This window comes from Eptatretus burgeri, chromosome 13 (genome assembly GCF_056783735.1).
Source record: "Eptatretus burgeri isolate ZD-2024b chromosome 13, Ebu_testis_v1, whole genome shotgun sequence".
NCBI lineage: Eukaryota > Metazoa > Chordata > Myxini > Myxiniformes > Myxinidae > Eptatretus > Eptatretus burgeri.
This window is the reverse complement of record NC_140973.1, coordinates 22,692,556-22,715,943: the sequence shown is the minus strand read 5'-3', so window position 1 is coordinate 22,715,943 and position 23,388 is coordinate 22,692,556. Positions and strand designations below refer to the sequence as shown.

The 23,388-nt window shown below is 43.5% G+C and overlaps 1 protein-coding gene across 3 annotated transcripts in view; it reads left to right on the top strand.

The window, feature by feature from the left end:
- Positions 1-23,085, top strand: part of LOC147014058 (cytoplasmic dynein 1 intermediate chain 2-like) — a 59,657-nt gene extending 36,572 nt beyond the window's left edge. For all 3 annotated transcript variants that reach the window (XM_085851662.1, XM_085851661.1, XM_085851660.1), the window contains 10 exons: positions 2,426-2,588; positions 2,775-2,874; positions 17,498-17,623; positions 17,763-17,909; positions 18,475-18,588; positions 18,799-18,932; positions 19,071-19,215; positions 20,895-21,035; positions 21,312-21,437; positions 21,588-23,085. In XM_085851662.1, coding sequence (XP_085707788.1) covers positions 2,426-2,588; positions 2,775-2,874; positions 17,498-17,623; positions 17,763-17,909; positions 18,475-18,588; positions 18,799-18,932; positions 19,071-19,215; positions 20,895-21,035; positions 21,312-21,437; positions 21,588-21,710 — 1,319 coding nt within the window. In that variant the 3' untranslated portion in view covers positions 21,711-23,085. The remainder of the gene's footprint in view (positions 1-2,425; positions 2,589-2,774; positions 2,875-17,497; positions 17,624-17,762; positions 17,910-18,474; positions 18,589-18,798; positions 18,933-19,070; positions 19,216-20,894; positions 21,036-21,311; positions 21,438-21,587) is intronic.
- The last annotated feature ends 303 nt before the right edge of the window (positions 23,086-23,388 follow it).

The window sequence follows — 23,388 nt, the reverse complement described above, 5'->3', positions numbered from 1 at the left end:
CTCACCAAACTCTCTTCCCATGGTATTCAAGGCCATCTCCACTCATGGCTCGCAGACTTCCTCTCCTGTCGCAGTCAACGTGTGGCCCTAAATGGAGTTCTTTCATCCCCTCTTCCTGTGCAGGCTGGAGTTCCTCAAGGTAGCGTTCTGGGCCCTGTTCTTTTTCTGGTTTTCATCAATGATCTCTCCGACTCTCTGGAAAATCCTCTATTTCTCTTTGCCGACGACTCCACCCTCTGCCGTACCATCTGTCATCCCTCAGACCGGCAAGCAGCGGCTTCTTCACTCACTGCAGATCTGGATAAAATCACAAACTGGTCCAACACGTGGAACATGTCTTTCAATCCAGACAAATCTCACACTCTCACTATGTCTCTTCGAAAGGACCGTTTACAAACCCCCCCCATCCACTTTCTCAACAATCCTCTGGAAGAAGTCTTTTCTTTCAAGCTTCTAGGTCTCACTATCTGCCATGACCTTTCCTGGGAAAGTCACATTTCCAACCTCGCCTCAAAAGCCAGTCGCCGACTGGGAATCCTCCGTCGTGCTAAGTCCTTCCTCGGCCCTCTTGAGCTCCTGACCACTTACAAAGCTTTTGTCCGTAGCCTGATGGAGTACTGCTCTCCCCTCTGGGCTGGTGCTCCTGCCTCCCACCTTTCTCGGCTTCACGCTGTCGAAACCAGGGCATTTAAGATCATCGGCATCTCCCGCAATGAAGCTGAGTCTTTGGGCCTCTCACTCAATCACCGCAGGTTGGTCGGTGGTCTTTCTGTCTTCTACCGACTCCTCTCCAGCCTTGCCCCCCCCTGCTCTCTGCGATTTGTCCCCACCACATTTCCACAGGGCGCTCAAGGTCCGCCAACAACCCCCTTCTGGTAAAACTACCAAAATCACGAATCACTGCTCATCTTCACTCTTTCATTCCTCTTTTTTCCCGCCTTTGGAATAAACTTCCTCACTCTATTCTTTCCCATTCTTCCCTCCAGGCTTTCAAAACAGCTGCTCACCACCACCTCTTATCTTCCCCCATCCAAATCCTCGATCTTTTCTACCCCCGATAATCCACCCAAGCCCACTTCCTTCATTTCTCCTGCTTTCCTTCCTGAAAGTCTCTGAAATGTCCATCTTCTCTTCGCCATGTTCCCCGTCCCATCCCCATCCCTCTCCCTTCCACAGTTCACCGAATGTATCTGTTCCCCACTGTTTTGTCCCTTCCACTCCCGCCCCTCTTGTCTCATGCGTCCTTGCTGTGAGTTGCGTGTTAGCTCTCATACGAGCCTCGACCAAGGTATACAAAAAAAATAAAATAAAATAAAATAAAATAAAAAGATATGTTAGTCAGCTTGTATGTTTTTTTTTGTTTTGTTTTTTTGTCTGTAATCACGTATAAAAAATTCTGCAGAGCACAGTTATCATCGGAAATTTTTGTAACTTCGCATATCAGAGGCCTATAGAGGTCCCTTTCAGCGCACAAAATTTTGAAGGTCAGGGTCAAAGGTCAAGGTCACTTTGTCGCAAATCAGGGGAGTCGACGAAACCCTTATTTTTTGAGTAATTTTGATCGGATCATCTTCAATCTTCATGGGAATACAGTTCATGGTCTGGCGCTCAGCTGATTAATTTTTGGTGGTGATTGGCCTTGACCTTCATGGTTAACGCCTAAGGTCAAACATATTTGACCCCAAGGTCAAATTTTCAAGTTTTAGGAACCATATCGTGTAGTACCTCAAATTGAACACCTCTGAGTGCTTTCTAGATATGTCAAGCTTGAGACATTATGACGTCATTTTGTGACGTTATGAGGCAAACGCATATTTTTCATGGTTACTCTGTAGAACGATTCTCATCGGAATCTCTCGTAGGCAGATATTCCTCAACGAGTCGCTCCTGGTGGATAGCAGCTCTGTTCACCTCAGTGTGACCTTAAAGAAGTCACACGTGGTCACCTTTTGGCAAGATACGGGTAACCCTGCGGGTGACATTGGTTTTGTTTAGTTTTTAGCCACTTTACAATACATTTTCAGCACAGGGTTCAGACTCAGAATGCCAAGAACTCAGACTCGGGACTGCTGGATCCAGACTCGGACCAGGTGGACTCGCCTACAGCATTGCTCTGTTCCGTTGGCTGTGGTTTTGCTAGATAGTGGATAGGGACAGTGAGAATGTCATCAATGCATTTGTGCACATCATGAGATTCATGACAAGGCATTTGGCTACTGATAAGTCTCTTGCGAGGTCTTGCTGATCGCATTTGATGTCTCTTCGGGTGGGGTGGCCCCCCCTTCCGTCGATGCACCATTTCATTCCTGTAGGTAATCTCTTAGGCCATTGCCATTCACATGCATTTTCGTCCGACTGTTCTCCCTCGGTCTGGGGAGGGGGTGGGGGGGAGTATTGGAGTAAAAGTTATGTTTTTGCCAAGCAGGACAGCTGCGAGAGCTCAGCGAAGAGGAGAAGCAGCAGGTGATGCACTCTGATGAGTTCTTGTTCTTTTTTGACCGAAGCACGCGCATCATTGAGCGTGCTCTTGCTGAGGATACCGACATTTTCCTTGATTACAGTGGTCGGAACACCGATGAGAAGGAAGGGTGAGATTCTGCCGTTGCTCTCCCTGTATGTCTAAAACAGGTGTAGGTACATATGTCTTTTCAAAAGAGCGACATGACATCAAACAAGACATTTTTGCTAATGTTGGTGTTCTGTGCTCACATGCCTATAACACGTTACTGTTATAACTGATGTTCCAATTGTGCTTTTGTACCCATGTCTTGCAGGGAGATACTGGCTGGAACGAAGCTTTCCCTGCAGAGACATTTTTTTGATGAACATTGGACCAAGCATCGTGTGGTTACGTTCCTCGATTGGTCTCCTCAGGTGTGTTTAGTGCTTGCTTGCATTAACCAATCTACTGCTTGTGGTTGCTTGGCTGTATTGAGCAGACAGATTGTGATACAACTGAACCTCTTAAAAATGAACATTCACATTTTGTGGACGAGGACAACCCTATGCCATTTTTTTGTATAGAGTCCGGTCTCGTGGCAGAGCTAGAACACAGAATGGATCAGGACACAATAGAACATTAGAAGGGCACTCGGTAGAGCACAAACCTATGCCAGGCTGATGAGTTTGTTTTGTATCCCACTGATGGGCCAGATCTGGATTCGGACCTGAACTAAAATTTAATCTGCTTGTTCTTGTTGCCGAACCAACTCTTCCACCAAGTTTCGGCCTAATCCATCCATAACTTTTTAATATACTGTGTGACATATCATTTTAGGCCCATCACTCAATGGTGAAGAATCACTGGAAAATTTCTCACATCCAGATTTGGATCTTCACCAAAATCTAATCATTTTTTCCTTGTTACATACCCAAGCTCTCCATCAAATTTTGTCTGAATCTGTCCACAACTTTTTGAGACATTTTGTTCACAAACAAGCAGATAGGCAGACGGGCGAAAACATAACCTCCATCTGCCTTCGGTGGTGGAGGTAAAAATGATCGGAGAGGGGGAAATGCTAACAGCAGAGCTGAGGTACAGAATAGATGGAGAGGGACAACAAGGGATGCGGGTAAGGATGATGGATCGAGAAAATGTAGGGTGTGGATAATATGGATACAGTAGCACACTCTCAGGAAGGAAAAACTGGAAATTTTGAAAGAGGTGGTCTTGTCCTGGGGTGGTGAGGTTAATGGGGGTCAAAAAGATCATGGTTTTGGATGTGGGATGATCTGAATCTGAGATGGTGATGACCAGCTGTCTTGAAGACCTGGAAGGAAGACTGAGAGTGAAGAGAATGTGGAAGTTGATTTCACATGTGGTAAAAAGAGGAACCAATTAGTGGAGGTGAGCAGTGATTCTGGATTTTGGGAGTTTCACCAAAAGGGGGTTGCTGGTGGACCATAAAGAAGGCTGAATAAGACAAACCACCGACCTGTCTATGATGGCAAAGTGATGGGTCCATCGACACAGCTTCATCGAATGAGATTCCAATGATCTTGAAGGCTTCATGCTGAACAAAGTGTGAGTGAGGGATGGAAAGGAGTTCATGTGTGCCAAGGAAGGACTTTGTACGATGGAGGATGCACAGTCGGCGGCTAGCTTTGGAAGCCAATTTTGAAATGTGGTTTGTTCAAGAAAGATCATGGCTGATAATGAGACCCAGGAGGTTGAATGACTGAACTTCTTCAAGAGGCTTGTTAAAAAGGTAGATAGGAGGTTTTGCCAGATGGTCCAGAGAGACGAGAGATGAGACGAGAGACAAAGATTTGTTTGGATTGAAAGACATATTCCAAGTGTTTGACCAGCTTGTGATTTTATTGAAGTCTGAGGAGAGGGAGGAAGCTGTTGCATACCTATCTAAAGGATGAGGGATGTCATGACAGAGGATAGAGTAATTAGCAAATTGATAAAGAGGATTTTCCAGAGTCAGAGAAATAGTTTATGAATATTTGAATAGGACTGAACCAAGAACACTGTCTTGGGGCACTCCAGCCTTAACAGGGAGATGAGATGAAAGGAATCCATTGAGAGCCACATATTGGCTATGTGAGTAGAGGGAGTCAGTAAGCCACGTGTGGAGTTGGCCTTGGATGCCAAAGATAGAGAGTTTGGAGAGCAAGGCAGGAAGCCAGACTGTTTCGAAAGTTCCATACATGTCGAGAGATTGCCATTATCTCATGTCTCACATGGAGGGCCTCCATCCTTTGTTGAGAGAGTAGAAGTCGCATATTTAAGTTAGTGACCTGCTCTGAATCGGAATTGTAATACAGTATTTTGGGATCACCACAACTACAATACAAGTTTGTACTGATCAGGCCATTCAGCTGTCACTGTGGGATGTTGTGCCATTCTTCGACCAGACCCACTTCCAGTTGATCAGGACTTGTCAGTATGTGGAGTTGGAAACCACAGACACCTTTCAGGGATGCCCAAAGAATGTTCAATTTTATTTAATTTCGGAGATAGTGCAGGCCATTCCACACCAATGATGCCCTTGTGCTGAAGTGAAGCTTCAATGTGTGAACAGTTCACACTTGCGTTTTCGCCCTGAGGATTAATTTGGGACCTTGACATTGGGACAGTGGGAAAACTGCAGGTATAATGACCATCTCCCTGTAACTGATATGAGTCAACGCATCCCTCCAAGTGATGACTTAATAATTTATTTTGGCAAACCTGAATGCCAGTCCATACCATCGTCTGCACTCACAAAACTGATCAGACTGCTGAATTACAAAATTAGCAAATCGCTTCCCACCTCATCTTATCACTCTCGCACATCCATTGTTTATAACCTGGCAGAATCTAGATGCAAATTGGTGAAAAGAATATGGTGATAACAGTTCACCCCCATTTGTGTTGTTGAGTTATCCAATGCGGCAAGCTGCTCTTATTGGTGCTGTGTTCGAGGAATGTGGAGTAGCGGTTTTCTGGCCGTAATACCTCTGGCATATGAAGCTTGTTCTGAACTGCCTATGGGCGATTGCTCTTTGCAGGTCATTCTGAAGATTTCATGTTCCTGAAAAGTTGTTATGGCAAGGGTGATAAGATAACGATCCTCATGAGGAGTTGTAAACCTTGGTCGTGCTGAATGAGGTTTCTTCGTTAAGTGTCCACTCTGATGGTATCTTGCCATTGCCATAGTAATGACACCGGTTAACGTTGTCCTGGGAAGCAATAGCAATGTGAGTCATTCCCCCTTAAACCACTTGATGGTGTGAGTCAATTAATTTGGTGTTAAATGACTTTGACTCCAAGGGTAGTCAGTTTAGAGAGGGTATTGACGGGTGGTATGCAGACGTGTACGTACGTTCTGTTGGAGACTCGATTTGCATGAAAATTTCCAGAATAGCTCAATTCTAATGAGGATGATTTGTAAAATTACTGGAATGTAAGACCCGTCACTTCTTGGTCTCAGCGTGCCTGCGTTAATAATTGTCGTTTCGGCAATACTACTCATCAGCAATAACGGTACCCCCTACACAATCATAACAATACACGTATGCACACGCGTACACACACATACGTACAGTCATACACGCAGCATATAACGTGCTGTACAAACGCGCATGAGGAGAGTTTGTTGCCTGGCATGGCCTGTGACTAATACATACCCCAGACAGTTTGATCAAAAGAAGGAAGAGAGGAGGAGGGCGAGAATATTTTATTTTATTTTGATGTTCTTGCTGTGTTGTATATTATTCGGAATTCAGAATCTAAAAAAAGCTGTGATGAATATCCCATTAACTAACCCCCCCTCCTCGCTCTCTGAGTGTGTAGCTGGGCCAATATCCATATAACGCCAAAAAAAATTTTCACATCAACAACAAACGTTAAAAAACAAGGACAAATGTGTCCAAGAGCCGCGTCCTAAAGGTTTTGTCTTCACAAGAAGAACAAGAACAAGAAGAAGAAAAAAAAAAAAACAACTTCCGATATTTCGTCACGTGCCTTGATGCAGCCAATAGCGAGACCCGTCATGGACGATCGTCGTTCATGACGAGAAAATAGTGTATTTACGAAATTCCAATACATTAAATGGAATAATCTCTTTAAATAGTAACGTGAACTTTTCGAAACTTTCAAGCAAATGTCTGAATATATTTAAAAGTTCATGATAGACGCTCTCAAAAGGCACCCTCAATGCGAGGATGTGTACAGGTGTTTAGTATTTAAGGAGATCCGGATCCTGTATATAAAAGAGCCGAGTCATAAAGGTTTTGTCTTCACCACAAGAAGAACAAGAAGAAGAAGAAGAAGAAGAAGAAGAAGAAGAAGAAGAACAACGCGGAGCTCTCTTAGAACCACGTTCGCTACGTGAGACGCGGCTAAAAATATTTGTTTTTGAGCAATTGCACAAAGATTGGTCTTCCCGTCAGGGAAGCGGTGGGTCTTACATTCTAATGGGTGAAACTCTTCCGTATGTGTGTGGAAATCAGTATTTTTGTGACGACCCATACAGATGGAATTGAATTGATGACGTATGTTCGTCATCAGATAAACATGCCGTGATTATATGGAATTGAGGTGCTATTCCAATATGCTGATTCGTTTCTTAACCTCTGTCATCCGGATGGGGTGCAATGCGAGCGCATCATGATCACAATTATGTGAATTACTCCCATGGTAGTTTTATTATGAGGTACTTTTGCCGAAGCTAGCCAGGTACAAAAGCTTGCAAGTGCGTTACCGTGATCAGATGTTCGCTTGGCAGGAAAAAGTCTGTCTATGTCGGTAAATACAGAAATAGCGTACATTGTTGGATTTTTTTTTTCCATTGACTTTCACTCCTGATTGTGAATTTAATGGAAAATGCTGAAATGTTGTCTTTACATTGCACTAAGTGAAGACTCGATTCTGCTGCAAACCCAATAAAATCTGTTGGTCGAAATGACGCTTGTGACCACATCGATACAAAGCCAATAAATCTTAACGAGGACCTGTGATGTAGGAAGAGGCCATTTGTCCCATCATGCCTCTGCTGCACCACCATTAAATAAATCTGACTCACTTTCACTGGGGGATGAGTGGGGACGAGAAAAGCGTGGCAGGCACAGGGACTCAAGTGTTATGAATGCAAATAAAATAAATATTTTAAAACTCATTTGTTTATTACGACTTGCAACTTTCTCTTGTACACGTCACATGCGGCTTAATGTGTGTTTACTGACCCCTGCTGGAGGGGGTGGTTAGAATTGTTAATACCACTGGTCTCTTTTTAGAGAACATTACCAATTTTAACCTCCCCCTGGGATTTGCCGTGAAAGCCGCGCCAAAATGGTTTCTCACGTGCTAAATCTGCAATGGTCGATCACCCCACCAAATGTTGTTTTTACAGAATACCAACTTATTATAAGAAGGCACTGGATGATGAAAATGGAGAATCCCAGGACAAAAGATAGACAGACATGAAAATAAGCAGAGAAATAAATAAAGTACACTCGCAATCCGATATAACGAAAACCCACTTGATGCAGGAAATATAATCTAATCAACATGTCCAAGCGTGCACAACAGAGGGTGCCAGGCGAGGTGTCTTGGGCACACATTATGGCGTTGAGTCCAGTATCTGCCAAGTGAAAAAAAGCAGAAAACATAAGGGGGTAGTGAATGCTCTGGTTTATATTGGAGGGAGGTTGACTGGAGAAACCCCTCCATTTCATGATGTGTGAGTTTAAAGGGGTAGTGAACGTTCTGGTTTTGCTTCTCGAGGAATATTCCTGTAAACCGCTCCAGTACGTGATGTGCGAGTTTGAATTGGTAGTGAATGCTCTGGTTTACACTGGAGCGAGGGTAATTCCGGGAAACCGCTCCATGACATGACATGTGAGTTTAATGGGGTAGTAAATGCTCTTGTTTTACTCTCGAGGGCGATTCTGCTAAACCTGCTGCTCCAATCGGTTCATCGGACCATATTCTTGTTAAAGCGGTCATCTCTGGCCATTATTAGAGAATCACCTCAGCACCGACAAGTCTGGCATTTCACTCAGGCCAACTGGCAGAGACTTCAAGTAGCCATCAAACTTCTAGACTGGTCTCCCATTTCTACTCTCTCTGACGTCAACTTATCCTGGGAATTCTTTCAAAGAAATTTGCTCTCTCTCATGCACAGTTTTATCCCATCTCGACTTCATCCTACCCTTCCGTCCCGCCCATGGTACACTGAAGCTTGAGGCGAGGCTGTTGTCCTGAAACAACTTGCCTTCGCCTCATGGAAGGCAAATCCTCCTGAAGGCAATTTCAGTTCCTTCCACAAAGCTTGAAACAAGTGTGTGTCTACCCTCAGGAGAGCCAGGAAAAAACATCTTTCTAATCTCAAGTCTGAATTCTCAAACCTGTCTCCCTCCTCCATATCCTGGTGGCATCTAGTTAAGTGTTTCTGGTGTATGTTTCCCCTCCATTCCTCCCCTTACCTCAAATGGCTACAAAGCTGATACGCTGAAAATGCTGAATGCCTAAACTCTGTATTTGCTTCTAAATCTTGTGTCCCAAACTCATTACTTTCTGTACCCACCTTCCCCAGTCACACCCAGCTGTTCCTGGACTCTGACCTTTTCTCCTGACAAGGTGGAGAGCTTGCTGTCAAACCTCAACTTGGATTCTGCAACTGGTCCAGATGGCATCAGGCCTCGTGTCCTAAAAACCTGCTCTGCTGCTCTTGCTCACCCTCTCTTCCATTCACCCTCTCATTTACTCAGGGTCATCTGCGATCTGCTTGGAAATCAGCAAACATTACCGCTCTGCATAATAAAGGTGCAACAACAGATCCCTACAACTACAGACCAATCAGCCTGCTCCCAATCATCAGCAAGGTCATGGAATCCATCATCACTTCCAACATCAAATCCTTCCTCTTCTCTAACAGCTTGATTTCTGATCATCAATTTGAATTTAGACCAGGTAACTCTACCCTGGAAATGCTGCTTCTGCTTTCCCAACAATGGATGGAGGTCCTCAATTGTGGACATAAAATCAGAGCCATCTCCCTCGACATATCGTGTGCTTTCGATATGGTCTGGCACCCTGCCCTGCTCACCAAACTCTATTCCTCCGGTATCCAAGCCAATCTCCACTCGTGGCTCACAGACTTCCTCTCCTGCTGCAGTCAACATGTGGCCTTAAATGGAATTCTCTCATCCCCTCTTCCTGTCCAGGCTGGAGTTCCTCAAGGCAGCATTTGGGGCTCTGTATTTTTCTGGTTTTCATCAATGATATTTCCGACTCTGAAAATGCTCTTTACCTCTTTGCTGATGACTCCACCCTCTGCTGTATCGGATCGCCAAGCATCCATCCGATCATATCATCTGTCATACCTCAGATCAGCAAGCAACAGCCTCTTCACTCTCTGCAGATCTGGATAAAATCACAAGCTGGTCGAACACTTGGAACATGCCTTTCAATCCTGACAAATCTCACACTCTCACGATGTCTCTCCAAAAGGACTGTCTGGAAACCCCCCCCCCATCTACTTTCTCAACAATTCTCTTGAAGAAGTCCTTTCATTTAAGCTTCTGGGTCTCACTATCTGCTGTGATCTTTCCTGGGAAAGCCACATTTCCAAGCTGGCCTCCAAAGCCAGTCATCAACTGGGCATCCTCCGGTGTGCAAAGTCCTTCCTTGGCACACCTGAGCTCCTGACCATACACAAAGCTTTCAACCGCAGCCTGATGGAGTACTGCTCTCCCCTCTGGGCTGGTTCTCCCGTCTCTCACCTTTCTCGGCTTCACGCTGTGGAAACCAAGGCATTTAGGATCATTGGTATCTCCCACGATGAGGCTGAGTCTTTGGGTCTCTCACTCTCTCACCACAGGCAGGTCGGTGGTCTTTCTGTCTTCTCCCTTCTCCTCTCCAGCCTCACCTCCCCCCCCCTTGCTCTGTCTGTGATTTGTCTCCCCCCATATTTCCGCAGGGTGCTCAAGGTCCACCAGCAACTCCCTTCTGGTTAAACTAACAAACTCAAGATTCACTGCTCACCTTCACTCTTTAATTCCTCTTTTTTCCTGCCTCTGGAACAAACTCCCACACTCTCTTTAATCCCACTCTTCCATCCAGGTTTCAAAACAGCTATTCACCACCATCTCTTATCTTCTTCCATCCAAAACGATGATCTTTTCTTCCCCTGTTAACCTACCCCAAACCCACTTCCTTCAAATTCCCTGCTTTCCTTTCTGAAAGTCCCTGTATTGTCCATCTTGTTTCCCCCTTGTACCCTGCCCCATCCCTCTCCCTTCCACAGATCTAATGTCTATGTTTCCCTCTGTTTTGTGCTTCCTTCTCCTGCCCCTCTTGTCTCCTGCTCCATTTGTTCTATGCTCTATGTGTTCTGTGTCTTCGCAACAATGGATGTTCAGGTGAAATAATTTTTCTTCCTCCCAAACATCACTTTGATTTCCATAGTTACCCTCACCAAAGGAGTGGGTATTGCATTTGGGTCCGTTTCTCTGTCTCTGTCTCTGTGTTAGTCCAGGATGCAGGGCTATCTATCCGTAAAAAAGTGGTTGTGCATGCAGTTTTACTGCAGAAAAAGGTTCTACGGTAGCTCATGAAATAAATTAATTTGGGTAGACATTTCACTCTTTGGACATTTTCATTCTGGTGGCCATTTTGAAAAAAATGTGACATTATCATAAATTACCCCCAATAACTCAAAAATACCCCTGTTAAAATGACCATTTTGATGTAATCAGACATTTTTGGGTCGGAAAATATTAATTTTAGGTTACTGTAAAAACCATTCAAAGTTGAATTTTCAAATTCAAATTCTTTTTTTGGGGGGTCTTCCGACACTGTTGTGAGGTTGCAGGTCTGTCTTAATATGTATGTGCTCAAAAGTTGTCAAAGTAAATACGCCAGGCAAGCTTAATCACTGATGACTAACTAACTAACTAATGATGGTCACTTTGTGGTAAAAGCGAAGGATGGACAGTTCAATGCAGTTGCTCCAGATATGAAACTTGAGCAGTCTATCCAAAGATCACAGAAAAGCTCTAAGGGAATCATAGGGCAGACCAGGAGAAGCGAGTATGTGACTGAATGGCAACTTATCTATCACGAGGTCCTCGACATAAGCAATACCTTCCGTGAACTGACAAATGCTAAATTGATGGAGCATATGGAGACCTACCACCATGAACTGACTGGGAGAAAGTCGGAACTGTTTGACCAAAATGTCACTCTGTTACTTCAGTTCCTAGAAACCAAGGGCAATCCCTTCGATGTCACTCAAAACATAGGCCTTCACAATCTTGTCACAATGTACAGTGTTGCTGAACGTGTAAAAGAACGGCTTCTCAATGTAATGGATCACGGCGAAGACGCTTGTACATCATTTCGCCAGGAGAGATACATCACCAAAGAGAAGAAACTGGGAGATAGAATATCTCGAGTTAACCTACCGAATTTCAACTTCTCTAAGGGACCAAGTAAACAAACTAGTACTGTACCAGTGACAACAAAGGAACTTGGCTTAGCACAAAACAGACTTGAGATAGCCAGACAACGTGGAGAGACCATGAAGGATATATTATCTCATGATCTACTACAGACAAGCCCATTATTTGATGGTGGAGTTCCAAAGAAGCCAGCAAAGCACATTCTTATAGTAGAACTGGAGAAGAATCTCTCAACAGAGGACTGTTTATTTGAACCTGTATCCTGCTCTAAAACAACTGTACTTGTCGACTTCATGTCACAAATACGTATGATAAAGATGACAACACAGAAAACATTTGGCCAGTCAATAAAGACCATCTTCCGAAAGGCACAGTCTGTATGTTCTACTCAAGAAATCCACATCGTCTTAGACAGTTACTGAGATAAATCAACCAAAGAGTCAGAAAGAATCTGAAGGGCATCATCCTCGGGAAGCATGGACTTGGTATCAATCTGTTCAGAAACACCAGTGCCTGTCCAGTTGGAGAAATTCTGGGCATCGTCAACTAACAAACAGAATCTACAGAGCCTCGCCATCACTGAAGCCAAGATGTAGTCAGCACAGACTAGTACACCACTTGTAGTGAGTAGGGTTATAGTGAATGGTGAGGTTCTTCCAGCTCAGGTTTCAAATGGAGAAGCCCATTCCCTCATGGAACTGAAGAATTATATTGAGGAGGCAGATTATCGGCTTGTACCACATGTTAACTGGGCAGCTCAGCACAACACTAAGAGGGTTGTCCTGCTTTCGAATGACACAGATGTCATCGCCATCATGCTGCGGTATATGGAGACATTCAAATCTAACGGGCTGTCAGAACTTTGGATACAGTTCGGAACTGGCGAGAAACAACGATTACTACCACTCCATACTCTCCAGAAAAGACTTGGCCCTGATTTAAGTCGTGTGTTAGTCAAAGCTCACTTAGCCTTTGGGAATGATGCTCTCAGCAAGATAGGCACGAAGCATGGAGCATTGGCTGCTGATCCAGTGTCATTCCTAACCGACTTTGGCGAGACAGATAACCTTTCTGATACTGATGTACATAATCTTGAGAAATATCTTGTTAAGGTCTGGTCAACTAAGGCACAAGTTGACACGTTTGATGAACTTCGATATGAAGACTATCACAAAAACCTAAATAAGTCACTGGCTACTCTTCCACCAACATCCAGTGTCATTGAGGGACATATACAAAGAACATTCCTTGCTGTTCGTGAAGCTGTTACTCTTTTGGACCAGAGAGTTTCCCTTGAGCCTACTGACTGGCTGGGAAGAATCTGATGGAGTACTTGTACCATCAAAACACCTAAAACCACTTCCAGATGTCCTACTAACTGTTTGCGGCTGTAAACACTGTAAAACCAAACGGTGTAAATGTAGAAAGGCCAACCTCAATTGTTGTGTATTTTGCAAATGTTCTACTACATGTGATAATACATAATAGACATTGAAAAGTTCAAGTTGAGAACAACTTCTCTGTAGAGTTAACAATACAAATATATCTGTACATAGATAATTCAATTGAAAATTGTTAAATCAAAATATTGTTGAGTTCTTAAGCACCGGTTTGGTTAAACCATCACATTGCTGAATTGGCGGCGGTCATATTGGAAATTGCATAATGCGAGAGACTAATCATTTATGCATTCCCTTTGTCCTGCAGCTTGAAAAGGCAAAATATCACTTTATCAGTCCTTTTCATACAATAAAATGTTGAAATTTTGGTGATTTGAGTGTTGGAAACAGCCTTTTTCCAAAATGGCTGCCATCCTGAAAAAGTCCCATCCTGCAAATCTTCTTCTTCTTCTTCTTTCGGCTGCTCCCGTTTGGGGTCGCCACAGCGGATCATCCGTTATGATCCGCATAATGATTTGGCACAGGTTTTACGCCGGATGCCCTTCCTGACACAACCCTGGTCGCCTCTTACGACACAGGGATATGGTACACCAATTCTAACCGGGGCATACACCGGGCCCAGTACACTGGTACTCACTTCGCCGACCTCGGAAGGATGACAGGCTGAGTCAACCTCCTGGTGTGTATTAATTCAAGCGGCCAACGGGGCTTGAACTCGGGACCTTTTGGATCCCAAGCCGCTACCCGAACCACTATGCCAACACCAGGCTTGTCCCATCGTTCAAATGTCTAACCAAAATAATTTTGACATTTTTTGTTCATAGATTGCAAAAAAAAACTATTTGAAAATCCCTGCACATCAACTTTTTGCAACACTTTAGGCTGCATCCAGGACTCTGTCTGTCTGTTTGTTTGTTTGTTTGTTCACACACAACTTTTGTTTTTCTCTGCAACCGCTTGTCAGATCGAGACAAAATTTTCACGATAGGTGTGATTACTCATGTTACGTGGTGTGGCAGCCATGTTGGAAAAACGGCTAAACTTTGCACCTCTGTATATCTGAAACCGCACAAAGGAAAAAATTGAAATGTCACACAGCAAATACTACTCATGGGGAACAAGTGATTTTTTTTTTGTTGTTGATGTTATAGGTGCCTTCTATTATGACGTCATAATTACATAATGTAGAATGCTATGCCTGATCAGTATGAAAATGTTGATGGTCATATAGGGATAAAATGGTCCACAGTAAATTTTTTGATGACATCATCAGTCACATGATTCAGCAGCCATTTTTTTTTTTTTAAACCTGCAAAAATCCTCTAAAGTGGCCGAACAGATCAGGCAAAACTTTACACATATGACTGCCTATCCATGAGAAACAAAATGTTCACACATGTGATGTCATCGGTCACATGGTTTGGCAGCCATATTGGATTTACCCTCAAACTGATTTTAAAAAATCTTCTCCAGAACGGCTGGACAGATCGAGGGGGAACTTCACACAAATGTTCCTCAGGCCTTGCTTGTACAAGATTGTTGAGGAATAATCGATAGGTCACATGGTTTGGCAGCCCAACTCTATTGAAGAAACATATTAAATAATGTTTTCTCTGGAACCGCTTAATCGATGAACATGAAACTTCATAGTTATGATCTAGTCGTGATGGGGAATATATGTTTTAAATTTAAACTTGATCGGACACATGGTCTGGCAGCCATAATTATTTAATATTTTTGATCTGGGTTCTTTTTGATTTTTACATACAATATATATATATATATATATATATATATATATATATATATATATATATATATATATATATATATTTGAAAATGGCTCACCTGGCTGTGCCTGGATGGGTTTGAGGGTGGAGGAGTAGCAGCTGAAATGCGATTCCTATCCAGGTTCCTCCTGATGACTTTATCTTTGCTTTTTGTTGGTTTGGGTTCCTTCTGATTACTCTAATGTAGGACTGTACTTATTTGGTCTTGCATTTGATTTGAATTGAATTTATTTTAATCCCATTCTAAATTCAATTGAATAATCATGAAAAAACGTCATGGCTCAGGGTCAGGTGTCCAATCAAAGTGGGACGTCTTGATACCCGGTCATTACTGCCAGTTGTGTTAGAAAGTGGCACTGGCAGTTCTAATTGTTGGCTGCTCTTAGAGCACCCTTATTCTGGACATTTCCATCTGTATGTCTGTCCGCGAAACTTTGGTCAAGCCTCAGGGTAAACCACTCAACCGATTCCAATGAAATTTGGTAGGTAGGACCAATATTTCTGGGAATCGTGTGCTTTCGAATATGGGACCCCGGGCCCTAGCAACGGCAGAGCAACGGTCCTTTAAAGTGGTCAAAAAATCGAAAAAAATCAAAAAAAAAATCGAAGCTTGGAGTTCTGTGCGCAATCTATCTATCTCCCTTCATGCCAATTTGCAGCCCTAACAAAAAATATTTGTAGGAGGAGATAGGTTTTGGGCGAGTATATGTCGAACATTTCAGAAACGGTTAATTGCGAATATCTCTAAGAGAAAGAGTCTGATTTTGATGAAACTTGGGTGAAATGTGTACAATTTCGCTCGCATGTACACAAAAATGAATGGTTGCTATGCACACCTCCGTTGCTTAGCAACAGTTAAAATACTTTATCGTACATTGTACACTTATTGTGGACTGTACAAAAATATCAATACCTCTGAAACTGGACCTCCGAGGGACCTGTTTTTTCTTGTGCCCAAGGAGAATGTCTTGCAGCAACATATAAAAAAAAATAAAATCTTTAGCGAATAGATAAATGGAATTACCAGGGCTGCCATTTGTTAGAGTCTCTTTGGAAACATGCCTGAAATTTCACAAGGCGGGTTTCTGGGCACAAACTAAGAGGGCTGTGATAATCATATTTATTAGCCGAAACCCCGTCACAGACGGATTCCGTTCCATGAGCCCAACATGACAACCAGTGGCGGCTATTGTAAGAGCCGGATCCCAGTCGATGTACTCCATGGCCTTACCTAATGAGGCCTACAAAACGTCCTTGCACACGACATTTTTGGTGTACACTACTCCTTGTGAAGAAGTCCCCTGATTTGTGCATGTGTCTACTTTGACGTACACAGTGTCAAAACTTCTCAGGTCACAGTACCGAGAAAAACGTGACGTGACCGCTAGGAGGAGCACAAAATTGGTCCTTTAGTATTAATAGATACAATGTTTCTTGTTACATTTTTTGTGTCAAATTCACATTCTGAGGTAGTCAAATTGCAGACGCTATTTTCGAGGAGTGGAATTACACCCCTCAGCGGTGACGGTCTGTCGAAGACAGACGTAATGACGTCAGCGAATGACCGATGATGTCATGACGTCCTTGCGGCTCTCAGCGGTGACGTCACACGTCGCCATATAAACGAATGTAAAACGAAAAGTGTTTATTCTGCTTCAGAGTTGAAAGTTGACTATTGCCACTATGTGCGATGCACTCTTACAGGTACGAAGTTTCTTTCAGTCCAGGTCACAGTACCGAGAAAAACGTGACGCGACCGCTCGGAGGAGTACAAAATTGGTCCTTCAGTATTGATCTATAGATTGTGCTAAATTGATTGATAGCATGTACATGAATATCGACTAGTCGCGTCGGCTAGCTTTCCATCTAGAGCGTGCAGCCATGTCGCCTACCACCTTTTTGTATTTGTTACTTTCCTTTTTTTTAATAGGTTCTGCAGTTTCACCTATGTATTCTATTTTATTAGATATGTGGAATCCCCTTTTGTTGTGTTCTCTTTTGGACAATTGTTGACACATGGACGGATGCAGGCAGGCACGCCGAGTCCAAGTTCCTTTTATATTATATATCGGGTGCTCGTCCAATTTCTGATTGGATTTCTCTCCTCGGTAGCCATGGTTTGCACTCACGTGACTCGAGGCATTTCTGAACTCTGAATCCATAGTTTGTTTTGGTTGATTATGGTACTTTATGTGTGGAAATTAATTGGGCTTTGTTTTCTTGAAACCTCAGTTTCATCAAGATTAGGTTTGAGTGCTTCTTCTTCTTTCTTATGCAGTACACGGCTGCGGGGTCGCATCATTGGCTGAGGGCGTGTCTGTGATGCTGATGCCCTGTTGAAAATTTGAATTGCATGCTGGGCAGTAAACTGACAAACATTTTGGGAATATTCTCTTTCTTTCAAACTTGTAGCATCCAGAGCTGTTGGTTACATCGTATACTAATAATGAGGCAGCCCCCCATGAACCGGATGGTGTAGCTCTCATCTGGAACATGAAGTTCAAGAAGTCCACCCCAGAATACATCTTTCACTGCCAGGTAGGATGTCTTTGACGCTTTTGGGGAATGTGGTTATGAAAGTACATCATTCCATCCATCCAATCATTCATTCAATTTTTTGAATCTTAGAAAGTGTTAATGTTCCCAAGCTGGGCTGCGTTTTCTGTCTGCCTTTCAGTCTCCTGTGCTCTCCGCTTGCTTCGCTCATTTTCACCCAAATCTGGTCGTGGGTGGAACTTACTCTGGTCAGATTGTCCTCTGGGATAACCGTACAAACAAGCGCACTCCAGTGCAGCGCACTCCCCTCTCAGCTTTGGCGCATACGGTAAGAGATTAACTTTGCATCAACTTTGCCTCCACTGATCATTTGTTTCAATTACTTGTTTTTGTTTGTTCATTCGTGTCCACATTTAGCCGTTGATCGACCGCAGAACTTACTACGTTCTGCTTTCGTGCCTCATGTTTTGTGCTGTGGAAGCAAGATGCACTCAACCTCTCCCCCATTCAGTTGTCTGTTGGTGCTTTGTTACTACTTCATTGTGGATCAGACTGTTTCATTTTTGCTGTCACTTGTTTTGAAATCTCGGTTGTCATGCAAGTTTTCATTTTATCATCCCTTTCTTTGTTGTCAGACACAACTTTTGAGTGAAACTGGAATCTAATGCTTTTAAATCCATACTGTATTTGGTTTTCGGTAGTGCAATTTGTGTTTTACAACTCTCGTACTTATGCACTAGTTTTTAAGATCTTGCAGGTAAAAAACAAACAAAAAAATTATTTCTTAGAAATGTTTTTAACCTTTTCTTCTTGATAAGGCTGTTGCTATCTGTATTATTATTATCATTATTATTTTGTTTTGGTAACCAGCATGCATATGTTCCTCGTGCTAGCACCCTGTGTACTGTGTGAGCGTCGTCGGGACGCAGAATGCTAACAACCTCATCAGCATATCCACGGATGGGAAGATGTGTTCATGGAGTCTGGACATGCTCTCTCAGCCACAGGCAAGTCGCACTGTGGAGCTACACAACTTCGTTTGGTATTTTTGCTGGACTCTCATGGGGATGGTCAAACTTGACAAAGATCCATCATATTCAGCCACATTGGTGATGAGCTTGGCAACTGTAACTGCCTTGAACTTCAAGTTAGGTTTGACTGATGCAAATTAAACTTTTACGACTTTATCACATCTGCTTTATTCTCACCATTGACAGGATAGCATGGAGTTGTTTCACAGGCAAGCCAAGACTGTGGCGGTCACGTGTATGGCCTTCCCATTGGGCGACGTGAACAACTTTGTTGTGGGTAGTGAAGAGGGAGCTGTGTACACAGCATCTCGCCATGGCAGGTGTGCTCAATGCTGCTGGTGCTAAATCCGGGAGGAAATGCCAATGGTATGAACTTGCAACTCAAGCTTGAGGTTAAAATTGCATGAAAGCATTTCATTGTGTTTGTGTTTTGTCTCTGCCCTTGTGTGTGAGGGCAGTAAGGCAGGCATCTCTGAGGCCTTTGAGGGCCATCAGGGCCCCGTGACTGGCCTGAGCTGCCACACGGCCGCTGGCTCTCTCGACTTCTCGCATCTTTTTGTTAGCTCTTCTTTTGACTGGACTGTCAAGCTCTGGAGCACTAAGGTAGGGCTTATCTCATGTTGGAATCAGTGGTGTGATCATGTGTTGTTTAGTATGATGTGCTTTTGTGTGTGTTGTGTGTACACTTTGTAGGAGGGTGAGAAGTACAGTAAACCCTCAAATATTGTGAATTTCGACCAATCATGGGCAACCTATTGTGTTCCGATTTCGTTATCGTGGGGTTTCATTTTGTCAATCGCGGTTTTTGAGCCGGGCTGAGATGAGTCGTCATTTGCGTCCGTCCCATGTATGTGCGGTTATCTCCCATTACGAGCCTTGTGTTGTTTATCCTACATCACTTTTAATGAGCCCAAATGTAAAGTGATGGACTGTTAGTTGTGCCAAAAGGCAGGGAAAGGTTATGATGTTCAGCGAAAAGATCGAGTTGTCAGATCGGTTGGCTCGAGGTGTAAGTGCAGCATCTGGGGCTGCCATTATGGGGTCAATAATTGTGCGTAGAACCTTCCCCATTGTTATCTTCCTCATTTCCAAACCTTCATTATCCTTCAAATCTCATTCCCAAACCCTCACTTTCCGACACCCGTACTCGAAACGCCTTTCTCAAACCCTTATTTTCTGACACGTGGACTCAAACACGCATTCTCAAACCATGTCACTTCACCAGTGTTTCGACCGAATAATCGTCACTTTAGCATTGTAATGGTCGTGCTTCTTCGGCGTTCCAGCATCCCAGTCAAATCAGATCAAAAGAGGTGCTTCCTGAAACGCGGTAACCAAACCAAAGGCTCCAGTTCAACCATGGCAACCCACACGTTCCATGCCAGCAAGAGCTGGCTTGAGAAATTCAAAAGAGGATTCGACCTCCATCATGTAAAATTAGTCATCGTAGGCCAACCATGATGCTGCGGAAAAAGTATCCACTGCAGCTCATGGAACTAATCAAGACAAAGGGATTTATTCCAGAGCAGGTTTTTAACACTGACAAGATGGGATTATTCTGGAAGAAGATGCCATCTTGTACCTTCCTCTCCAAGCAGCAAAGCGGCTTTGGGGTTCAAGATAAGGAGGTTAAGGGTCGTCTTACCCTTCTCCTATGTGGCAATGCTGCAGTCGACTTTGTCGTAAAGCTAATGCTGCTCTTCTGATCGCAGAATCCCCCTCCCCGCTCCTTTTTCCCCACTCCCTGCTCTCCACTCCAACAGTTTCATCATCATCATCATCCCGAGCTAAGTCTTGTGTTTTCTATTTATGGCAGAGTACAGCATGAGTACATATTGTTTCGCCCTCACCCACCTTACTGTTTTGGAATAAATTGAAAAGGTAAAAGTCTTGTGATTTTGTTTAATTTACACTGAATTTATTTTAATTTCATCTTTATTTCAATGTTAACATGCATTATGTAAATATTACATGTTTATTTAAATTGTGATGTGTTTATTTCTAGCTGCCACCCACCTTCCTCAATTTTTTCTCGAAGCCCAATAACTAATCCGTCTTAACCCCCATCCCCCTTTTCCCATTGGTCCTTGATTTCCGCGATCACGATTTTCATTATTGTGGCATTTTCCAGGAATGTAACCTCCGCAATATTTGAGGGTTTATTGTATATACTTTGGTTAGCTGGCAGCTTGAGCAGTTCAACAGAAAGTCGATGATTTATGGAGGGGCAGACAGTCAGAATCATAGCTGAACCTTCTTGTGATCATGATTTGCATCAACAGAGTAACAAGCCACTGTACTCATTCGAGGACAACTCTGATTACATCTATGATGTGGCCTGGTCACCATGCCACCCAGCTCTGTTTGCTTGTGTTGATGGCATGGGCCGCCTTGACCTCTGGAACCTCAACAGTGACACGGAGGTGAGGCGATGTTGTGTGCTCATCCACAAGATTTTCACAAGACATAGACTTTGAACTGTATTCTAAACTTCAGTGGAATTATTGACGGGAAACCTGACGCATGAGGAGTTTAAATATTTCCAGGTATACACAACAGTCAACACGTCGCAAGTGCTTTTACCTTCAAAAAAGTGACATCTTGGAATGTTCCAAACTTGTTGCTTGGTGGCCACAGTGGAAGAGCCCCATCTCCCAAAACAATGAAACAATTGTGAATATTTCCCTTCCTGTGTGCAGGTGCCCACAGCAAGTGTGGTTTTGGATGGCGCTCCAGCGTTGAACCGAGTTCGTTGGGCACAGTCTGGTCGTGAATTAGCTGTAGGTGATGCTGAGGGCCACGTGTGGATCTATGATGTTGGGGAGGTGAGTCATTCTGATCGCGGTTGACTCATAATTGTCTTCTTAGGATCCCAATGAATGATGGTGATTTATTTTTCAAAACATACTCCATTTATCATGAGTTGATTGTTTTTATTTTCATCTTCTCACTTTAATGTTGCTCTTTCAATGCAGCAAGTTGCAGTTCCACGTAGTGATGAATGGGGTTGCTTTGCCCGCACGTTATCCGAGATACGAGCGAATCGCGCCGACACCGAAGACGAGACTCTGCCGTGGGTGAAGTCTTCACCCGTCTGAGGGACAACCTCTCTCCTTTTGGATGATATCCAACACTCATCTCAACCACACGTCATGTCGTTTAAACTCCATGACCTCCGGCAGGCGTCCATGCGCTTCTCGTCTTCTATTGGCGTGGAGTAAAGACGCTGTTTTTCCTGGAGGAATTTATCATCTGCTGTTGCTTGAACCCCCATTTTGCCCTTTCTCCACCTCACCCACAACTTTGGATCTGATTCCAATCTCACCCATCAAAATGATGTCATGGCGACCATTCCTCGTTTTGGGGAAAACTTTTCTGTTTTTTATAAATTAATTGAGTGTTGAAGGATCAAATCTGAGATGAGTGAAAAGAAATCCATCAATCAAATAATGTCATGTTCAAAAACCCTAAACATATCTCATCTTTTTCAACCTGTCCTTTACAACTCGTGGCATGTTTTTATTTCCGATGTCTTGTCGCCCAATCCGTGACGGCTGTGAGCAGGAAATGAGGCTTGAATCGTGAAAAGACTACAAACCCGTCGAAATGTTTCCCGTCATGAAAGGGACCTTTCTGTTAGTCGTTCGAAGGTGGTGTTAGAGTTTTGTTGAGATTGTTGCATGAAGGAAACGTTAAAATGATAGCGTAGCTTTGTAGGTCTCATGCGTTTGTTTTATCGGATGGATTTGCTTGATCAAATGAACAGACATAAAGGTATTGGGACACCAGGTGGAGAAGTCGTTCTCTGTGCAATGGTTCTGTCCCTCTATCCCTTCATTCCACCGTGAAATGTTTGACGTGCACAAGCTACCATTGTTTTCCTGGCTTGGCCTCCGTTTGCCACATATTTATCTGATTTGTATACAGATGCTGCTTTTTGTTGGCTTGCAATTAGCGTATCCACACTCTATCTATCCGATAGTATCACTCGTGGAACTTTCCATTTGTCATCCATTCATGGGATTTTTTTGTTATGGGGTCTTCACCTATTTTCTAAAACCTAAGTTCTGATTGCTGTGGTCCTAAAGAATTCCCCGTTTTTCTTTGGAGGTGTTTATATGGTTAAGTTGCTTCTCTGTGGCTTGGGGGACATTTGCCTTTGGAAAGAGATAGTCTGGCCATTATTGCATTGTGTGCTATTGGTCTTCACAGCATGACCAACTGGGTGATTGCCTTGGACCACCACCAGTACTTTTGGCCTACCCGGTTGCCAGAATCATCCCCACTTCATTTGGTTGGCAGTTTGACATGTCTTCCTTAAATTTTTGTTTTTACATCAGCCGAGGTGCCTATTCACCCACCACTTGCAACGGCATCTGATTTTGACTCTAAATGTAAATAAGGAACCCGAGTATGGACTTTTATTTTTATTTCCTGTTGCTTGGGTCTTGAATAAACCAAACTTTAACACTGGTTATTTATTTCGCCCCCATCTATTATACTTCGTGCCCATAAAGTTGATGGTAGTGTTTTATCAAAACATGTTCTTGTATACATGATCGAGGCTCATGGAAGGAAACAAAATGGAAACGCCAACAGCAGAGTGGAAGTGAGGGGAGATCAAGAGGAGGGGGAGGACACACGAGGGTGAACAAGATGAATGTAACGTGGCAAGAAAGGGAAGGCGGATATGAAACAAAGGGAACAAACAAATGAAAAGAGGTGGGGGAGGGGGGAATTGCAATAACCTGGAAAAAGGGAGTGCTCAAGAATGGG